Source organism: Phaethon aethereus, assembly GCF_964289735.1.
Source record: "Phaethon aethereus genome assembly, chromosome: Z".
Taxonomy (NCBI): Eukaryota; Metazoa; Chordata; class Aves; order Phaethontiformes; family Phaethontidae; genus Phaethon; species Phaethon aethereus.
Window position 1 is genome coordinate 66,746,927 of NC_138577.1, and position 19,047 is coordinate 66,765,973.

At 37.9% G+C, this 19,047-nt stretch overlaps 1 protein-coding gene across 1 annotated transcript in view; it reads left to right on the plus strand.

Moving 5' to 3' along the window:
* The window catches only part of YTHDC2 (YTH N6-methyladenosine RNA binding protein C2), a gene marked incomplete at its 5' end in the record, with an annotated part of 36,008 nt that extends 17,529 nt beyond the window's left edge, over positions 1-18,479 (plus strand). Inside the window, 18 exons of the mRNA XM_082012830.1 lie at positions 1,397-1,462; positions 2,443-2,621; positions 2,798-2,894; positions 2,980-3,067; positions 3,159-3,239; positions 4,182-4,264; positions 5,311-5,416; positions 5,553-5,672; positions 6,040-6,312; positions 6,815-6,941; positions 7,445-7,650; positions 8,206-8,401; positions 9,083-9,192; positions 11,473-11,765; positions 12,194-12,371; positions 13,408-13,611; positions 15,530-15,712; positions 17,820-18,479. Coding sequence (XP_081868956.1) covers positions 1,397-1,462; positions 2,443-2,621; positions 2,798-2,894; positions 2,980-3,067; positions 3,159-3,239; positions 4,182-4,264; positions 5,311-5,416; positions 5,553-5,672; positions 6,040-6,312; positions 6,815-6,941; positions 7,445-7,650; positions 8,206-8,401; positions 9,083-9,192; positions 11,473-11,765; positions 12,194-12,371; positions 13,408-13,611; positions 15,530-15,712; positions 17,820-17,900 — 2,671 coding nt within the window. The 3' untranslated portion in view covers positions 17,901-18,479. The remainder of the gene's footprint in view (positions 1-1,396; positions 1,463-2,442; positions 2,622-2,797; positions 2,895-2,979; positions 3,068-3,158; positions 3,240-4,181; positions 4,265-5,310; positions 5,417-5,552; positions 5,673-6,039; positions 6,313-6,814; positions 6,942-7,444; positions 7,651-8,205; positions 8,402-9,082; positions 9,193-11,472; positions 11,766-12,193; positions 12,372-13,407; positions 13,612-15,529; positions 15,713-17,819) is intronic.
* Positions 18,480-19,047: the final 568 nt, after the last annotated feature.

Below are 19,047 nucleotides of genomic sequence, written 5' to 3' on the forward strand. Positions count from 1 at the left end.
ATACAGGCCAGGATGCTGTTGGCTGCCTTGGCCACCTGGGCACACTGCTGGCTCATGTTCAGCCAGCTGTCAACCAGCATCACCAGGTCCTTTTCTACTGGGCAATTCTCCAGCCACTCCTCCCCAAGCCTGTAGCGTTGCATGGGGTTGTTGTGACCCAAGTGCAGGACTTGGCACTTGGCCTTATTTAACCTCATACAGTTGACCTCAGCCCATCGATCCAGACTGTCCAGATCCTTCTGCAGGGCCTTCCTGCTCTTGAGCAGATCAACACTCCCACCCAACTTGGTGTCATGTGCAAACCTGCTGAGTTTTTGATCCCCTCATCCAGATCATCAGTAAAGATATTGAACAAGACCGTCCCCAAAACTGAGCCCTGGGGAACATTGCTTGTAATGGGCTGCCAACTGGATTTAGCTCTGTTCACGACAACTCTTTGGGCTTAGCCGTCCAGCCAGTTCTTTACCCAGCGAAGAGTACACCTGTCTAAGCCACGAGCCTCCAGTTTCTCCAGGAGAATGCTGTGGGAGACGCTGTCAAAGGCTTTACTAAAGTCCAGGTAGACAACATCCACAGCCTTTCCCTCCTCCACTAGGTGGGTCAGGTGGTCATAGAAGGAGATCAGGTTGGTCAAGCAGGACCTGCCTTTCATGCACCTGTGCTGGCTGGACGTGATCCCTTGGTTGTCCTTCATATGCCCTGTGAGCGCCCTTCAGGAAGAACCTCTCAATCATCTTCCCCAGTACTGAGGTCAGGCTGACAGGCCTGTAGTTCCCAGGATCCTCCTTTCACCCTTTCTTGCAGATGGGCGTCACCTTGGCAAGACTCCAGTTGTCTGGGACCACCCCTGTTAACCAGGACTGCTGATAAATGATGGAGAGTGGCTTGGCAAGCTCCTCCGCCAGCTCCCTCAGTATTCTTGGTGGATCCCATCAGGCCCCATAGACTTGTGGGTGTCCAGGTGGTGTAACATGTCTTTAACTGGTTCTTCCTGGATTATGAGGAGTTTTTTGTGCTCTCCATCCCCATCTTCCAGTTCGGGGCTGAATACCCTGCCGATACTTGGTCTGGCTATTAAAGACTGAGGCAAAGAAGGCATTAAGTACTTCAGCCTTTTCCTCATCCTTGGTGATAATGTTCCCCCCACCATCCAATAAGGGATGGCGATTCTCCTTGGCTCTCTTGTTGTTGTTAATATGTTTGTAAAAACAGTTGTTCCTTATGACCGTGGTCAGATGGAGTTCTAGCTCAGCTTTTGCCTTTCTGATTTTCTCTTTGCATGACCTCTAACGAGATCCTTGTAGAAATTGAGAGAAGTGCGGTGTCAGTTGTCTCCTCATTCATATGCATCTTTTGAAGTGAGAAATTAATGAAGATTTCTATGCAACTCTTTCAGGATGGCTTTGGACTGGGCTAAGCGCTTTGGACAGACAGAGGTTGTTGACCTGCTCGAGTCTTACAGGTAAGCTATACCTACTTTGTAGAAACAGTTGTATAAAACTGTGAATGGGAATTTATGTTTTGTCTTTTAATCAGAACAGTTTTTAGCTTTTTATGCTTTAAAATCTGGCCTAAATAGCAAAAATTATTTGTAGAATAGGAATATTTTGAAAACATAGTTATTTGACAGAGAAAGTTTGTTTCTATTCAGTATCATAGTGATTATATTTGCAGAACTCCAAGGATGAGTATAGTTCTAGTGGTGTAGGAGTTCTTTTTTATTATTAATGTTTATCATCTTGATATGGACATTCCTATGATGCTTATATATCTAGGCAGGATGTGATTACAGTAACTTAAATAAATATGCAGAGGAGGTGCTGATTCTAGACCATGTACCATGTTAATTTCAGATGCTTATTTTGGAAACACATCTATTGTGTGTTTAAATTTGAATATTATATTTGATGCTTGATTATATTTGATGCTTGATAACCCTATTAAAGAAACTTTATGTGAGTAACACATACACTTGGCCATTCAATAATTATTTTTTGATTAACTTAACAGTTACCGTAGTTTAGTTGCAGTTTTGTAGAGACTATATTATAATTTCTCTTAGTGTAGTTTCTGTTAGTGTAGTACCTGCTTAACTGTTACGGTAAGAAAGCTTTAGGAAAATACATTCCTTTTAAATATTTTTCCTTTAACAGATAAACAAATGGTGTCTTTATACTTTGAATTCTGTCACGTTAGGTTATGGTTGTGTTTCAATGAAGTATAATGAAATTAAAGTTAAAGCTAAAAGTTGAAGTTGCATGCTTTGCTTCGTTAAGACTTAAATCAATGAACAGTAATAGTGGAGATGCTATTCTACTACACTTCAAAATTAAAATTGGAGATCAGTAGTCTTGTTGGTCTTGATCTAAATTTGAATTGATGGCTGAATGCAAACCTGAAGCAAAAAACCTTGACTCTGGCCTGTGTATTTGCATATTTTAGTGCTTCGGTGGAATTTGGAAATCTCGATGAAAGTTCCCTGGTCCAAACAGGTGGTAGTGACCTTAGTGCAGAGGACAGAGAGCTACTGAAAGCTTATCATCACAGTTTCAATGATGAAAAAGTGGATCTGGACCTGATTATGCATTTACTTTATAACATCTGTCATAGTTGCGATGCGGGTAGGTATATACACACATGCTCCCCATAAATTGCTGTGGGTTCAGCTTCTGATGAATTGTGCTCTTTTTTCAGTAGTAGCGAATAGGTAAAACGTTTCATGTGCTAGTACACACAATACTGACGTATATCTGAAGTTAATTTTCTGTTTAACTTTGCAAACCAACTTCTTTTTTAGGAGCGATTTTAATATTTCTTCCTGGATATGATGAGATAGTTAGCCTGAGGGACCGTATTCTTTTTGATGACAAGAGATTTGCTGATAATGCTCACAGGTAAAAGCTCTAGTTTCTACGGTTGTCTTGAGTTTTTATTGTTTCTTTTAAAGATCCTTAAAATGTGCTCTCTGTTTTGCATTAGATACCAAGTTTTCATGCTTCATTCAAATATGCAGACTTTGGATCAGAAGAAGGTGCTTAAAAGTCCTCCCTCTGGCGTCCGCAAAATAGCAAGTATCAGAGGACTTTGTTGTATATTATATTGATCTATTTTGTCTTTTCTTTTACAGTTACTATAGTTTTGGGTTTTTTTAATTGCAGATTCTGTCTACTAATATTGCAGAAACCAGTGTAACTGTCAATGATGTTGTATTTGTCATTGACTCAGGCAAGATGAAAGAGGTATGACTGGCTTAAACTTTCTTTGGGAAGTAAACTTCCTAGTGTTATTTTAAAATACATAATACATAAACTTTAGAGAACTATTTTTTTTATAGTAGGCTGGGAGGTAGTGCATGTCAAGCAACAAAAGTCATAAGTTTTGACATCCATTTGTTCTATGACAATAAGAATAAAGCTGTTTAAAAACCCTGTAAAAGCTATTGCAGGTTGATATATTGATGTATCTTTTTTTTTTTTCCTAAACTTAATATTTCTGTTTGATTTTTTTTGTTTTGTTTTGTTTTTAAACAAGGCCCTCAGTTTAGACTGCCATCTTCCTGACACTTAGAGAATGCTGGGAGTTCCTTTTGCCCTGCTATTATATCTAGCCCAAGTCTAATCCATTAAGTTTTTAAGCATTGTTTTTGATGTGTTGAATGCCCATTCCTTAATTACTTGTTCAAGAAAAATGAAATAACATAATGAGGCAGTTTAAGACATAGTATATGGCTTGGAAAATAAAACTGGATTTCATAGGAAATATGCACACCAAATTTCTGAAGTTCTCATGGTAATACCATTTTTTTTTGGTAATTTTGCATCAAATGTAGGAAAATAGGACATAATTTCCACGTGAGACAAAGAGGAAAATCTTATTCAATATAATAATGTATTTTTGTTTCGTTTGTGATACCACAAAACACAATCCATGTCCTTTATTTACTTACAGTTACCTATTGACTGGAAAACTTTAATTTAGAAAGCTGTGTAGTGCAAAAATAGTGAAGGAGGTAGCATAAATTCACTTGAAACTAAGTATTTTAGAACATACCTTTGTGCCAGAAGTTGCTTGTACTTCATATTTTTTTAGAGAACTTCTGTTGATGATCTAAATAATTTGTAGTTTTTATTTCATGTATCCTGTTCAATCTTGGTTTTATGTTCTTTGTTTTGCTTTTATAGAAGTCTTTTGATGCACTGAGTTGTGTTACGATGCTAAAAATGGTGTGGATTTCAAAGGCCAGTGCTATCCAGAGAAAAGGCAGGTAATAAATGCTTCATACTGAATTTTATTTTGCAGATATCCACCGTCCCGTATGTTAAGGATAAAGTACACAATGTAATAACAGCCTCACTGGGTAACGTTACTAGCATAGTCCAGTATCGTTTTGGACAATGGCCAGTGCTAATTCTCTGCAAGAGTAAGGGTCAGCATGTATTTCCTTGGGTCATTTCCCAAGCTGTAGAAAAGTGGTACTGAGTATCAGTAGGAAGGAAAGGAAAAAGCTTACATTACATCTAGGTTGTTTTCCCCCCATGAACTTTTTCTTCCTCTTTCTCCCATGTAGCACCAGCAACCAGAGTGTCAAATAAGGTGTTTCACCACTTATCTGTGGGAGAAGGACTGCCTATTGCTAGTTTTTAATTGATGCTCCTTCTTCCCTGTATTAGAAGAGTCATTGGGCAGTGTTTCCTTATTCATCTTCTCCAAACTATTCATAACTTAACAGGCCTCTACCATATTCTTTCCAGCACTGGGTGAGGGCTAAGAGGATATGTAGCAACAAATACCTATGTTTGGTGATATGATATTGGCATTGACCTGCAGAAATTTGAGCATGAATGTGAGCATTTGCTGACTCTGTCCTCTCACTCACAAGTTGTTTGGTCTTCATTCTACTTTTTACTACCAGAATAACTTTCAACTGTTTGGGGGTTGTGAAGAGGAAGAAGTGAAGTTTATGACTTATATTCCTTACAGCAAAGGACAGTAGAGATTTGGATTGAGCTTAGGTTATCAAAAAACCCACATCACTTTATTTTTACATAGGCCTTATTTTTGTTTCTCCAGATCTTTCAATGTTGGGGTAAAATTACAATAACAAATTTCCATACTATCAAAACTCATCGTTGTACTGGAAAACTCTCACCTCATGTCTGGGACTTACACTTAATGACAAAATTATCTTTTTCTTAGACCTGCTTCTACATTTCCATTCCAAATTTGTGTGTATGTTTTATTTTTATTTTATTTTATTTTATTTTTAAATAAGTTCTAATTTTCAACAACTTCCCATATTTTATTTTCAAGGGCTGGGCGCTGTCAGCCTGGAGTCTGTTTTCGTCTCTTCAGCAGGCTCCGATTTCAGAATATGTTGGAATTTCAGACTCCAGAACTTCTCAGAATGCCACTTCAGGTGCACTTCAATTAGAAATGATAACTTTTAAAGAACATGTTGTCATCAATCCATACTATTAACTCCAAAAAAGTGTCTGTTTGGGGTTTTTTTTCCCAATCTTAAGTGTCTTTTTTTTTTGCTTTTTAATTTGCAGGAGCTTTGTTTACACACAAAACTTCTGGCTCCAATTAATTGTCCAATTGTTGACTTTCTTATGAAAGCTCCTGATCCTCCACCAGCTTTAATTGTGAGAAATGCTGTGCAAATGCTTAAGGTCAGCAGAGGAATAGATTTAGATGGGAATTGTATTTGATTCTATATTTGTGGTGTGGCAACATATCTTACTGAGTTTTGTTTGTACTGAGACTGTTGTTTAGTTACTTAAGGATGCTTTGAATTTTTATGCATTGTCTGTTTTCATTTCGTGTGTGTGGATGTATTTATCTATGTGAAGGGAAGGGAGTGCGTAAAGGTCTCATCTCAAACTGTTAGGAGTTTGACTTCCTTTTTTAGTGTTTGGGAACAAGGCTAGTTAATGTCCAGTATTTATATCCTTTCTGCTTTTATTGTAAATTAATTTTGTCCACTACCCCTGCTCCTTTTTTTTTTTTTTTTTTCCTTTTTTTTTTCCCCCCAAACAGACAATAGATGCCATGGACCCTTGGGAAGATCTCACTGAACTTGGTTATCATCTCACTGAATTACCAGTAGAGCCACACCTTGGTAAAATGGTGTTGTGTGCTGTTGTTTTGAAGTGCCTGGATCCTATTCTTACTATTGCTTGCACTCTTGCATATCGAGACCCTTTTGTTCTACCTACACTGGCCTCTCAAAAGCGCGCAGCCATGCTGTGTAGAAAACGTTTTACTGCAGGAACATTTAGTGACCATATGGCGCTTCTCAGGGCTTTCCAGGTATTATTTCATCTTCAGAAAGTACTAATCACAATAGATCACAGATCAAAGTAAATTATGTGCCGATCAAGTTGTATGTAGAATGATAGACTATGATTAAGGCCTTAGAGGAGAAAATTTATTTTTGCTTAGGGGCTTTCCTGTATATTAGAGTCATAAATTTGTGAGGGAGAACTTTTTCTCAGATTTTTTGTTTATAATTTGAAACCTGGTTAAATTCTGAATGTTCCAACAAAGTGCCACTTTATATCCTGCTACACTGATAACTTAATATAATGATCTTATAATAACTTAACATAATGACCGTTATGTTAATTTAGGGAATGGTTAAAGAGAATCTGGTACTTAATAAGGAAAAAAAATCTGATTTGATACATTTCCTTTTTTTCAGAATGGTTTTGCCTTCATTTTACTGATGTAAATGTAATTTTTTTTAAAAAGTGCATTTTTTTACTTTAGCTAATCAAATCAATAGGCAAATGTAAAAAAATATTCTTTACAGGCGTGGCAGAAGGCACGCAGTGATGGCTGGGAGAGAGCCTTCTGTGAAAAGAATTTCCTGTCTCAAGCCACGATGGAAATCATCATAGGAATGAGAACACAGTTGCTCGGCCAGCTTAGAGCCTCAGGTAAATAGCTTGGAAAAAATTTTAACATGGGTTTGGGGCCAAATGTATAACTAGTACAAGTGTATACTAATTGTAACAAGAATAGTGTTCACTGGTGTAATTTTCCTTCCTTAATTTGAAACAGACCATTATATATTCATGCTGGGCATGGTGCAGATGCTAGAGTGAGGAAGTGTGGCTGGGGAACAGTGATCTAACTGAAAATGTCCTGATTGTTCCACATGCCACTGGCTTTCAGTGTGAGATACGTTTTCTTGGATTTTTACATTCTAATAAATTATTTCCATAGGAAATATCATTGTGTTGTAAAAAATAATTCTATTCTACGTTAGTATAAAACGCTTTATCAGGAAAGATTTCAGTATAATGGTTTCTTCTTGGTGCTGTATGGATTTGCAACACATTTGTAGTTTATTTCACTTCTTTTTCCCCCCACATTCTTTTTGAGAAAAGGTAGATCTTAAATACAAGCAAATGTAACACCTTTTTGTCCTCTTCTTCAGGTTTTGTTAGAGCCAGAGGAGGAGCTGATATTAGAGAAGTTAATACCAACTCTGAAAACTGGGCTGTGGTTAAAGCTGCCTTAGTGGCTGGGATGTATCCCAATCTAGTGCACGTAGACAGAGAAAGCCTGATTTTGACCGGGCCAAAGGAGAAGAAAGTGCGATTTCATCCTACCTCTGCTCTTAGTCAACCTCAGTATAAAAAGGTAAAAATACTGAATCCATAGTTTACAGAAAAGAGCACTATACTCTGTCAAACTTTTTAGAAATATCGCTTCATCGTTGTCAGTACTTCAGAAGCATCATGTGCATTAAACACTATGTTTTTAGAACATATTTTTCCTGGCAGTTCATAAAATAAAGAATTGGAGTTGGTTTATTTTTCCAATATTATTTCATCAAAACTTATTTGAGGTAGTCTGTCTTCTAGATGGAAAAAACCAACATGGTAAAAAAAACACTAGTTCTGAAGCTGTTTTGAAGACGTAACAATCCCGCCTCATAATAGCAGGAAGATGTTCTACTTTGAAACTAATTTTTTTTAGATCCTCTCTTAAAGCAAAATATTTTATTTCAAGGTAGAAGGGTAATTTGTGAGTCTGGTTGAATTCGTTCTTGAGTTTTTATTTGTGTGTATAAGTTTATGTGTATATAAATATTTATATATTTATTTCTACATATATAAAATAAGAAATATGTTAAAATTTATTTTAATTGCAAATAGAGGGTAAAATAGCCTAGTCTTATTTGCTCTTGCACAGATTCCCCCAGCAAATGGGCAAGCTGCAGCCGTTCAGGCACTCCCTACAGACTGGCTTATATATGATGAAATGACAAGAGCTCACAGGATAGCAAGTATTAGATGCTGTTCTGTTGTAACACCTATCACTGTGGCACTCTTCTGTGGACCAGCTAGATTACCAAGTAATGCTTTGCAGGAACCTTCATCCTTTCGAGGTATAGTGGGGTTTGGATTTGGAATGTTTCCATTGGTATATACTAGCATGGGATATGGAAGGCTTGTTTTTCAAGAATATTTAATACATATATTGGCTAATTGTTAAAATGACAGAGCTATAGTTCCTGTAGCTATTCAAGAATAGTTTAGAGGCTCTGTAGTAAATGTCTCAATTCTGTGAATCCTTATAGATTTGTATACATAAATTATACTTTCACAGTTCTGAAATCTCAGAAATTACAACAAAAAAAAGAGGAATCCTACTTAATAGTCATATGTATATGTAATTATTTTTTTTCTTAATGGGTATTATATGCTTCTGTTTTACTAGGAAATAAAGCATAGAGCAATGTGTGGTTTTGCAAACAGCTTCAGGCACAATTTTGATAGTGGCTTGTTGATATTGATGAAGGTACATGAGTGAGTCAGATCACATCAATACAGGTGCTTACATAGCAGGGCCCTGAGCAGGTTTGGGTACTTGAGTTCTGCTAACTGAAGCAAAGACTTTTCACTGGGGTGTATTTGCAGAAAATAAAAAGTGGTTTTACAAATATTTACATTATAAAATAAAATTTAAAGAAAATGGGGTTTTTGCTGGTAATACAGTAGTATTCATTTTTTTGTATGTAAGTGGAAATAATATAGAAATGTTAATGCACCTTTTGTATTTAATTCAGGGGATGGGGTATCTAATGATAACAGTGATAGTGAGATGGAGGACAAAACAACTGCTAATTTGGCATTACTGAAGCTAGATGAATGGCTCCATCTCAAACTGGACCCTGAAGTAAGTAATGTATCACTTCAATACTTGTTTCTTGTAGAAGGATATCTAATGTCATATCTTCCTAAACAGATTTCTGAAACACTGGGTAGCCAGGAATTTTCTCTAAAAATGGCTGTTACAGTCTGTTTGGGGGTCTCATATTTACAGGACAACATACTCCGTGATTTGACTTTTATTTCATGAGCTCATTAAGAAATACGACAAACAAACAGGGGCTCCATCCCCTTTTGCCCAGACTAGTCTATCATATGAATTCACTTACTCACGATTCAAATTGTAAGGATTCATAGCTTATAAAGAAGAATTAGTTCCCTAGTCAATGGTGAGACTGCTCATCCTTCTTCCTCCGTCATGTTGTGGGTGTCCCCTGTATCACACTGGGAAGCAGGAAAGCTGCATCAGTCCAGCTGCTACTGGGCTTCTTTTGGGTAAGCTGATGTTTTATACCTTATAGCTTAGAGGTTTGGTCCATTTCCATAAGTTAGCAGATTCTGACAAAACTGCCAGGCAAAAGATAATGACTGCAGGAGACAGAAAGCTGCAGGTGATAGTGGCTGCATAATGGCCCTTCAGCTCTTTCTGGCCATCCATCAAGCCTACGTGGTGCTTTTGCTTTGACCTAGTGCAGAGCCATCCAGGCAGGCTGGATTGATGGGCTGAGGTCAATTGTGTGAGGTTTAACAAGGCCAAGTCCTGCACTTGGTCATAACAACCCCATGCAACGCTACAGGCTTGGGGAGGAGTGGCTGGAGAGCTGCCCAGTAGAAAAGGGCCTGGTGGTGCTGGTTGACAGCCAGCTGAACATGAGCCAGCAGGTGTGCTCAGGTGGCCAGGAAGACCAACAGCATCCTGGCCTGTATCAGAAATAGTGTGGCCAGCAGGAATAGGGAAGTGATCATGCCCTGTACTCGGCACTGGTGAGGCTGCACCTCCAATACTGTGTTCAGTTTTGGGCCCCTCACTACAAGAAGGACATTGAGGTGCTCAAGTGTGTCCAGAGAAGGGCAACGAAGCTGGTGAGGGGTCTGGAGCACAAGTCTTGTGAGGAGCGGCTGAGGGAACTGGGGTTGTTTAGTCTGGAGAAGAGGAGGCTGAGGGGAGACCTTATCGCTCTCTACAACTACCTGAAAGGAGGTTGTGGTGAGGTGGGTGTTGGTCTCTTCTCCCAAGAAACTAGTGATAGAACAAGAGGAAAAGGCCTCAAGTTGCCAGGGAGGTTTAGACTACATGTTAGGAAAAAGTTCTTTGCTGAGAGAGTGGTCACACATTGGATCCGGCTGCCCAGGGAGGTGGTGGAGTCACCGTCACTGGAAGTGTTCAAAAAACGTGTGGATGTGGCACTTCAGGACATAGTTTAGTGGGCATGGTGGTGTTGAGTTGATGGTTGGACTTGATGATCTTAGAGGTCTTTTCCAACTATAATGATTCTATGATAATGGCACTGCTTCCAGCATACATCAAGCCTTAGTATGACCTGGGTTAGCCAAAATCTGAGCAGGAGTTCAGTCATAATGGCATATGTGCATTTCCTTCTCTGAGAGGATGTCTACAGTTGGAATCAAAATGGAGCACTTGAAGTTGGTGTTGTTGCAAGTTGCTGTCAGATTTCAGAGAAATTAAAAAAAAACTTTTGACGATAGAAGTCTTCAGGTCATTAGAGAAGCTCTGGCTGTGGTAAGAGGTAGAGTAGTTTGTGGGTTATGAAACACTCAGACTTATCAGATCTAATAAGAACACTCTCTTCTAGAGATGTTCAAAAGTGTGTTTTTTTTTTTTAAATGAAGCATTTCTGAAACATGGGAATTAGACTTTAGCCTTATAGTCTTCTAAATTCAGACATCTTGTTTGAGCAGAACTGTGCATAAGAAAAGTATGTCACTTAGAGCTCTTTTACCCTTAAGTATGAATGAAGAGTGCATGAATATAAACTGAATAGAGAGGAAAGATATAAAGCATGAAAATATTTTTTTATTTTAAATATAAAATTTTTAAGTGAAAAATAAAAACAACCTGTGTGTTTACAATGTAATTTTAAGTTTAGTACAGAGCTGAATGAAATAAAATGTTTTAAAGATTATCTTGCACCCAGAGAGAGAAAAGATAACAGCTTAGTTCAAATATGGGATTTTGTCCCCCTCCCTGGCACTTCAGTCTTGCCTTTCAGTTTGGACCCTGTTAATTTTTGAACGCCACATGCTACCTGATAGGGAAGACGTAGGGTACCCTTACCTGTCTGATCTAACTTTTTTTAGTGTTTAACAGAATTGAAATTCATTACAGGCTGCTAGTTTGCTGTTGCAACTCAGACAGAAGTGGCATAGCTTATTTCTGCGTCGTATGCGAGCTCCTTCTAAACCATGGTCTCAAGTTGATGAAACAACTGTAAGAGCGATTATAGCTGTTTTAAGCACTGAAGAACAATCTGCAGGTTTGCAGCAGCCTTCAGGAATTGGTCAGAGACCAAGACCTATGACTTCTGAAGAACTTCCTTTAGCATCTACATGGAGGTCAACCAACAGCAGAAAAAGCTCAGCAGAAACTGAATTATCTGATGACTGCTCCAGTGCTGAAAAGTAAGCTTCTGAGATCTTCTAGAGACCATAGGTTGTAATTTATTTAGCTATGAAAGCATAACTTGAATTTCTGCTAGTAATAAAAAGGAAGAAACAGAAGAAATACAGTTTAAAGAATTGATACTGTCCTATGCTATGTTGTAGTTGTGATTTCATTGGGAAGTATTTCCTATCTGTATAGGCTGTTTGAGAGAGCAGTCAGGAATATTGGCCGTGAATTGTGATCTCTGGCAAGAAGCAGCAGAAGAGGTGTAACCCTAACGTTCAAAAACAATGCATGATCAGTGTTTTTTTAGTTAGTGTTTAATACATTTTGGAATTACTGTAATATATATACTCATGCAATAGGCTGATATGTAGATAAAAATTGTCCTGTGACCGCTTATGAAACCCCTGGTATGTCCTGTTATCTACCTTTTACTCTTCAGAGTTTTAATGAAATCTATGCCTCCTGCACTTCACCAGCCAAAGAAGTACAAAGAAAAAAACATTTTGCACTCCAAACGAACTTCAGATGACAGGTCAGATCAATCGTCAGTGAAGTCTACGGACAGCAGTAACTATCCTAGCCCCTGTGCTAGTCCTTCTTCTCCAACATCTGGAAAGGTAGAGTTCTTGTAAACAAATTACCCCACTCTTCAAAATTAATAGAATTTCAGAAATAAATTTGCTTATATTTGTTTAGCAACTACCAGATATTGTATTGATAAATGAAGAGCCTGACTTAGATTTTCAGTTTTAACAGCTGCATAATACTTACTTCTTTCTGGAACTTCAAATCTAGACTAAATATCCTTGTTACACTAGTTTAATACAGTAGAAATACTATTCTTTGCAGACTGCTGAGGTAAAGCTAACCAAAGTAGGAAAAGGTCAGATTTTTTTTTAAACTTGATATAATAACCAGTGAAGGTGTATTTTTTTATCCTAAATTAGTATACAATACATGTACATCTGAATTCTTTGGATTCTGCCTTCCTCTTGTTTCTGTAATAGCATACATTGATACTCATTCTCTTTGTTTTGTGTTATCTGCCATGTTATGTCTGCTTGCTTTTCTTATGATGATTATTTTAACAGAGCACACATGTTTAATGGGGTCTTATTGGCATAATTCTCCCTATATACTTGAATAGTAAACTGCAGTAATATTAAACAGATCGCCAAGAAGAAGACCCATTCTGCCTCTAGACATGGACTTACTGGACAATTTAATAATTCCAGTTTTTAAATTCAGCCAATGTAAAAGGGAGTATACTTATGTTTCCTAAAGGTGGAAATGTGAATAGTGTTCTTCAGGCTACAGTCTGAAATGATTAATTTTGTGTCATCTGAAGATGTGTCAAACTTTGAAGAATTGTGATTAATCACTATACTGTTTAGGCTTGTTCTGCTATACTTGTTTGCTGCCTAACATGAATGAATTATTATTTTGTAAAGCGCTTAAAAAATCTTAAGTAGATGTGAAATACATTTTTAAACCAATTCAGACAGTGCCCACTGATGGATTCTGTGTTTCTTACAGAATCTGAGAGAGGAGGGTAGGAGCGCAGTCAAGGGATTTCTGTCTTCATGTATGTGAAACTTTAGAACTAAAGCCTGGTTTATTTTGTTGTAGCTTAATTTAATTTAATTTTTCTAGGGTTCCAAATCTCCTTCACCAAGACCAAATATGCCAGTTCGATACTTTATAATGAAAAGTAGCAACTTGCAAAACATTGATATTTCTCAACAGAAGGGTATATGGTCTACTACGCCAAGTAATGAACGAAAGCTAAATAGAGCCTTTTGGGAGAGCAGCATGGTTTACTTAATATTTTCTGTTCAAGGGTCTGGACACTTTCAGGTGAGTTCTTAGTTAAGCTAATATTTAGTATTTGGTTGATGGTTTCGGAGAGCGCAGCAAATGACTGTGTAGTATGGAGGTTTTTGCGTGTGACTTCTGACCCTCTTATAAGTAGAATAGCAAGCAAATATATCTGGTCGCTGAGGAAACAATACTTCATTCTTATCTGAAATACACCTTTTTAGCTAACTCAATTTGTCACTCAAAGGCTAAAACTGAATTGCCTCCAGACGTCTTGAGTCAGAATAATGCTTATACCCTACATTAATCCTTTAAACGGCAACAAAACAAACAAAGCAAGGCATTGCCACTCTTTTCTCTGTATGCCAAAATAAATATTGTAAGTGAACAAGCAGCTGTAATCAAGTCACAGCTTTCTAAAGCCAGGAAAATTCACAGACGTCTTTGAGTTGTAATAAAAAAAAAAGTTAGATCAGTATATTATATAAAATATAAAAAATAATATAAAATAATAAAAAGTTGTAGTAAAATCTGTTTTGCCCCAACTGTAGTTTCTAGAAAGTTAGGAAGCTGGAAAGTCATGGCCATGATTCTTCCAGACCTGTGTCTTCAAGTTTACCAAGGTATTTGTCAACAATTTTTTGACAAATTTGTAGCCAATTTGAAGTTAAAGACTTGACCTGGTAGTGCAAAGTTGCAGGTTAGCTGTGTTGTAGAGAGGGCTAAAATCACTAGTTCCAGGCAAAGAAAGCTGAACTTACCTCTTTATATATAAACTATTCTTAAAAGTCAGCTAAACTTAAAATCTAATGAACAAGCCCAAATACAGCTGTTTTGGTGATACTGAAGGATTACAATGAGATATACATATGATGATTTGGCAAATGGAGATATAATATTGGAAAGTAATTTTCCACATGCCAGTTGATACTGAAAATGGGCTGTTGTATTGGTGCTCTTAGACAAGGAAGCTGGGAGGGGAAGACATGCTGAAGTCAAGAGTGTAGGTGATGGATGTTGCTTTGCCCTCCCAGTTTTGACAATGCACTGGACATTCATAGGATTGCAAGATTAACATTCCTATTAATATTCTCTGGTACCAGGTGTCTCTTTACTTTCCACCTTTATTTTTCCACCGTTCCTTTTACTAATTTCCATTTAAGTCTGGCTTGAATAATCTAGGACTGCATGTCTTAGAATAGTCGTGTGAGCTGGTAACTTACATAGTGCACGACATCGCTTGGACTGCTAAGTCATAACTGGCATAAATTTGCCTGGATAGTTGATAAATTGAGTGTTTGGTGCTTTGGGGGTTTTTTGTTTTGTTTTTTGTTTGCTGTGTGGGCAAGTTCGGGTGTCCTTAAATAAATTAGAAGCCATCTTGGATTTGGGGTTTCTTTCATTTTCTTTCTGAATATTTGTCTTACTGGAATTTCTTCCTGCTCTGTTGAAGAAGGAAATAAAAGCAAGTTCGACTTCTTTCTTTGAAGAACAGCCACAATCTCTTAATTCTATGTGAAAGTTTGTTAACATAGAGGGAACATGGGAAGGAAGGAATGGATTTCTGCAAAAAGTATCTATAACTAGCAAGGAATGGACTATTATGTAGTTGAATATTCATCTTGATTCATTACACTTCAAATGTTTTTACAACACTTTCTCAACCTCTGTTACAAAGCTAAAAAAAACTTTTGATGGTTTTTGTGAGAGACTAATTGAGAGATATTTTCTATGGTCAAACTATAGAAGGCATATTTGAAGTGGAAAAACAAATGATGCTTCTTTTAACTTTCTAGATGTAAACATTTTAAAAGATCCAGCTTCATGGGGAGAGTGTGTGAATCACTTTGAAAATAGCTTGAAAGTTTCATATGAAGTTTAGTTATTTATTTAATTCCAATGTAAGCAGATACACTCTAATTATGTCTTTCCTTTGATATTTAAATTTTTGTTCCAGGGTTTTGCTAGAATGGCTTCAGAGATAGGGTGTGAGAAAAGTCAGGACTGGGGATCTTCTGGGTTTGGCGGTGTATTTAAGGTGGTGTGGATCCGAAAAGAAAGCATTCCTTTTCAGTTGGCACACCATTTGCTCAACCCTTGGAATGACAATAAGAAAGTACAAATAAGCAGAGATGGCCAGGTAATGCTATTCTGTTTTAAAGTCGTCTTTACTTGTAGGACTGCATATTGTTTATTAGCTTGTTTAGCCTTGACATATATCTCAGCTGTAGTCATACATCTGTTAATCTGAACCACAGTTCATTGATGCATATTTTACATTCTGCTAATGCATTACTGTTGAAGTGATGGAGGCTTTTTGAGAAGATCAAAGTAATTTCTTGCTTAATAGGCATTTAAAAAAAGATTTAAAGCTGGATGCTTCAAAAAATAAAAGCTTTTTGGAATTTGTAATTTTAGTTTGGGAGACTTATTCCCTGTTTTGTTCACACTTGTTCCCTGAGATAGTCTGTCCCACCCAAATAACCCATAACAAATTATGAAATAACTGTTCGTAATTATTTCTTCGAGTTTCCTGTAAAAACTGAAGGCAATCATAGAATCATAGAATCTTTGGTTTGGAAGGGACCTTAAAAGGTCATCTAGTCCAATCCTCCCTGCGATGAGCAGGGACATCTTCAACTGAATCATGTTGCTCAGAGCCCTGTCCAACCTGACCTTGAATGTTTCCAAGAATGGGGCATGTACCACCTCTCTAGGCAACCTCCTCCAGTGTTTCACCACCCTCATTGTGAAAAATTTCTTCCTTATATCTAGTCTAAATCTGCCCTCTTTTAGTTTAAAACCATTACCCCTTGTCCTGTTGCAACAGGCCCTGCTAAAAAGTATTTCCCCATCTTTCTTAGAAGCCCCCTCTAAGGACTGGAAGGCTGCAATAAGGTCTCCTTGGAGCCTTCTCTTCTCCAGGCTGAACAACCCAAACTCTCTCAGCCTGTCCTCATAGGAGAGGTGTTCCAGCTCTCTGACCGTTTTTGTGGCCTCCTCTCGACCCGCTTCAACAGGTCCATGTCTTTCCTGTGCTGAGGGCTTCAGAGCTGGATGCAGGATTCCAGGTGGGGTCTCACCAAAGCAGAGCAGAGGGGCAGAATCAGCCCCCTCAACCTGCTGGCCACGTTCTTTGGATGCAGCCCAGGATATGGTTGGCCTTCTGGGTTGTGAGTGCACAGTGCTGGCTCATGTCAAGCTTTTCACCCACCAGTACCACCAAGTCCTTCTTGGCAGGTCTGCTCTCAATCCTTTCATCTCCCAGCCTGTACTGATACTGGAGTTGCTCTGACGCAAGTGCATGACCCTGCACTTGGCCTTGTTGAACCTCATGAGGTTCATATGGGCCCATACCTCGAGCTTGTCCAGGTCCCTCTGGATGGCATCCCATCCCTCAGGCGTGTCAACCGCACCACTCAGCTTGGTGTCATCTTGAAAGACACCAAGATAATCTTGACATCTGAGGTAGTATAAAGCTTAGGAAGAGTTCACCAATCTGTTAAACCTTAATGCAGCTAGGTGAGGATTGGCACAAGAGTTCTCTCTGTCAGTTTCTGTGTTCTCCCCAGTCGCCTCCCAAAATATCTCCTTGATACGAGATTTTAGAGCTAAATTTTTCCATCATTTTCTCACTACTTCCCCAAAACCTCTCCAGTTGTAAGAATGAGGAAGGGAACATAGCACATGATGGAGTTAATAGTGCTTCTGTTGTAAGTGGCTCTTCAGACCTGAAGAGGCTTGACAATCTTGAAAACAACTGGTTTCTATTAATGTCTGTGATTCCACCAAGAGCCACTGTATTACCTGTGACTGGCCTTTCCACATTCTGCTCTGTGTTTGATGGCATTAAACTTAAAAGATGTGGAGAATAATGATACTTAGTTAATAAGTGACCTGTGGAAGGTACAAAGTATATGATGCATATGTTCTTATATATGGTGGTGGTGTGTTCATGGAGAATTCTCATCTTAAGAACTGACATCTACTGTGAACAGAAAAATACCCCAAACAACCTGTAGCCCAGGGTTGCTTATCAAAGTTTTTATCTCCCCTTGAGCCTTAGTAAAAAAAACTTTCCTGTGCAGGGAGTTCTAATGTAAGTCCCAATAGCAAAAGGAATGAGCTCTTTCAGAAAGAATGAAACAATCACCAGTAACGTCATCTAACAATTTTGTTATAAATAGTTTCTACATGTTCAATAGTAGCAGTACAAATAACTTCTGTAATTTCCTGCTCATTTCTAGGAGCTGGAACCACAAGTTGGAGAGCAGTTACTACAGCTTTGGGACCATATTCCCGTGGCAGGAAAAAACTCCACCGATTGAGCATGTCAAATAATGTGATAGAGGTAGTTATTTCATGCATTACTTGCTGTTTTTACGATGGAGGAAAAGCTATCTATAGACAGTGTGTTGTTATAGTACTGTCTTTCCTTAGTAGTTTGTGGAAGAAAGGAACACTTAGTGCTAAATATTCTCTTCCTTTTGATTTTTTTTTTTTTTTTTTAGTGGTGGTTGTTGAAACATCAGCTATAACCACTAGAACCAGCAGTGTGCCTACAACATTAAGATGAGGAAGAAGGCAGCGCAACAAGCTCCTGAAGCTCTTAGTCATGCTGTGCAGCTAGCGGTGGAAAAATAAGAGAGAATTGTGTTGGTTTCAGTATTTCCTTGTCTTACCAAATGTCATAACATTATTCACCAGCCTGTTTTTGACTGAATTATTTTTTTACAGTAGTGTGCAGTTGATACTTAAAAACATGGTTAAGTTCAAAACTAAGTTTGAAACAATGGACCACATATAAGTTGTTTCTGGGTTTAAAATAGCACAGCAGATAGGTTAAATATACAGTTTACATTTAAAGCTTTCTCAACAGAGTAAAATGTATGAGAGAAACCATTGTAATATTAATTAATCAATCTTGTAGTTTGTGTAAAATAAATAAATTGAGAGTAGATGTCTCCAAATGTATTGGAAGACTCCATAAGTTTTTGCTGAACTTCTGTATGCATGGTGCGAGAGAGCAGTCTATATTCTTACAAACAGCTGGGCAGCTGGAGAATGTAAAATTTTAATTTAAATACGTAAGTGAAAGGACCATGAGACTTTTGAGGATGGATTGGTCCAGCGATGTTTCCAGTTTCATTTATTTTTCACCTTTAGAAGGTATTTGTACTTTGGCAAGCTGAAACAGTCTCTCAGAGACCTGCTGCCAGATGGTACTCTAATAATTAGTTCCCTAACCTGGGCATTATTAGAAGGTTTTTACTTCTTTTAAAAAAAAAAAAAAATTACTGGTACAACTTTCTTCATCTTTCAATTTCTTTCTTCTTCTATACTACTATTGTTTTGGTTTTTTGAACTTCTCCTTAGTCGTTAACAGACTGTACTATAAGGCTGGTATAAATTCAGTCTGCTCACTGTCAGCACTACAGTTGTGGTCGTTCTTGTATTAGACTGAGAGCTCTTTCT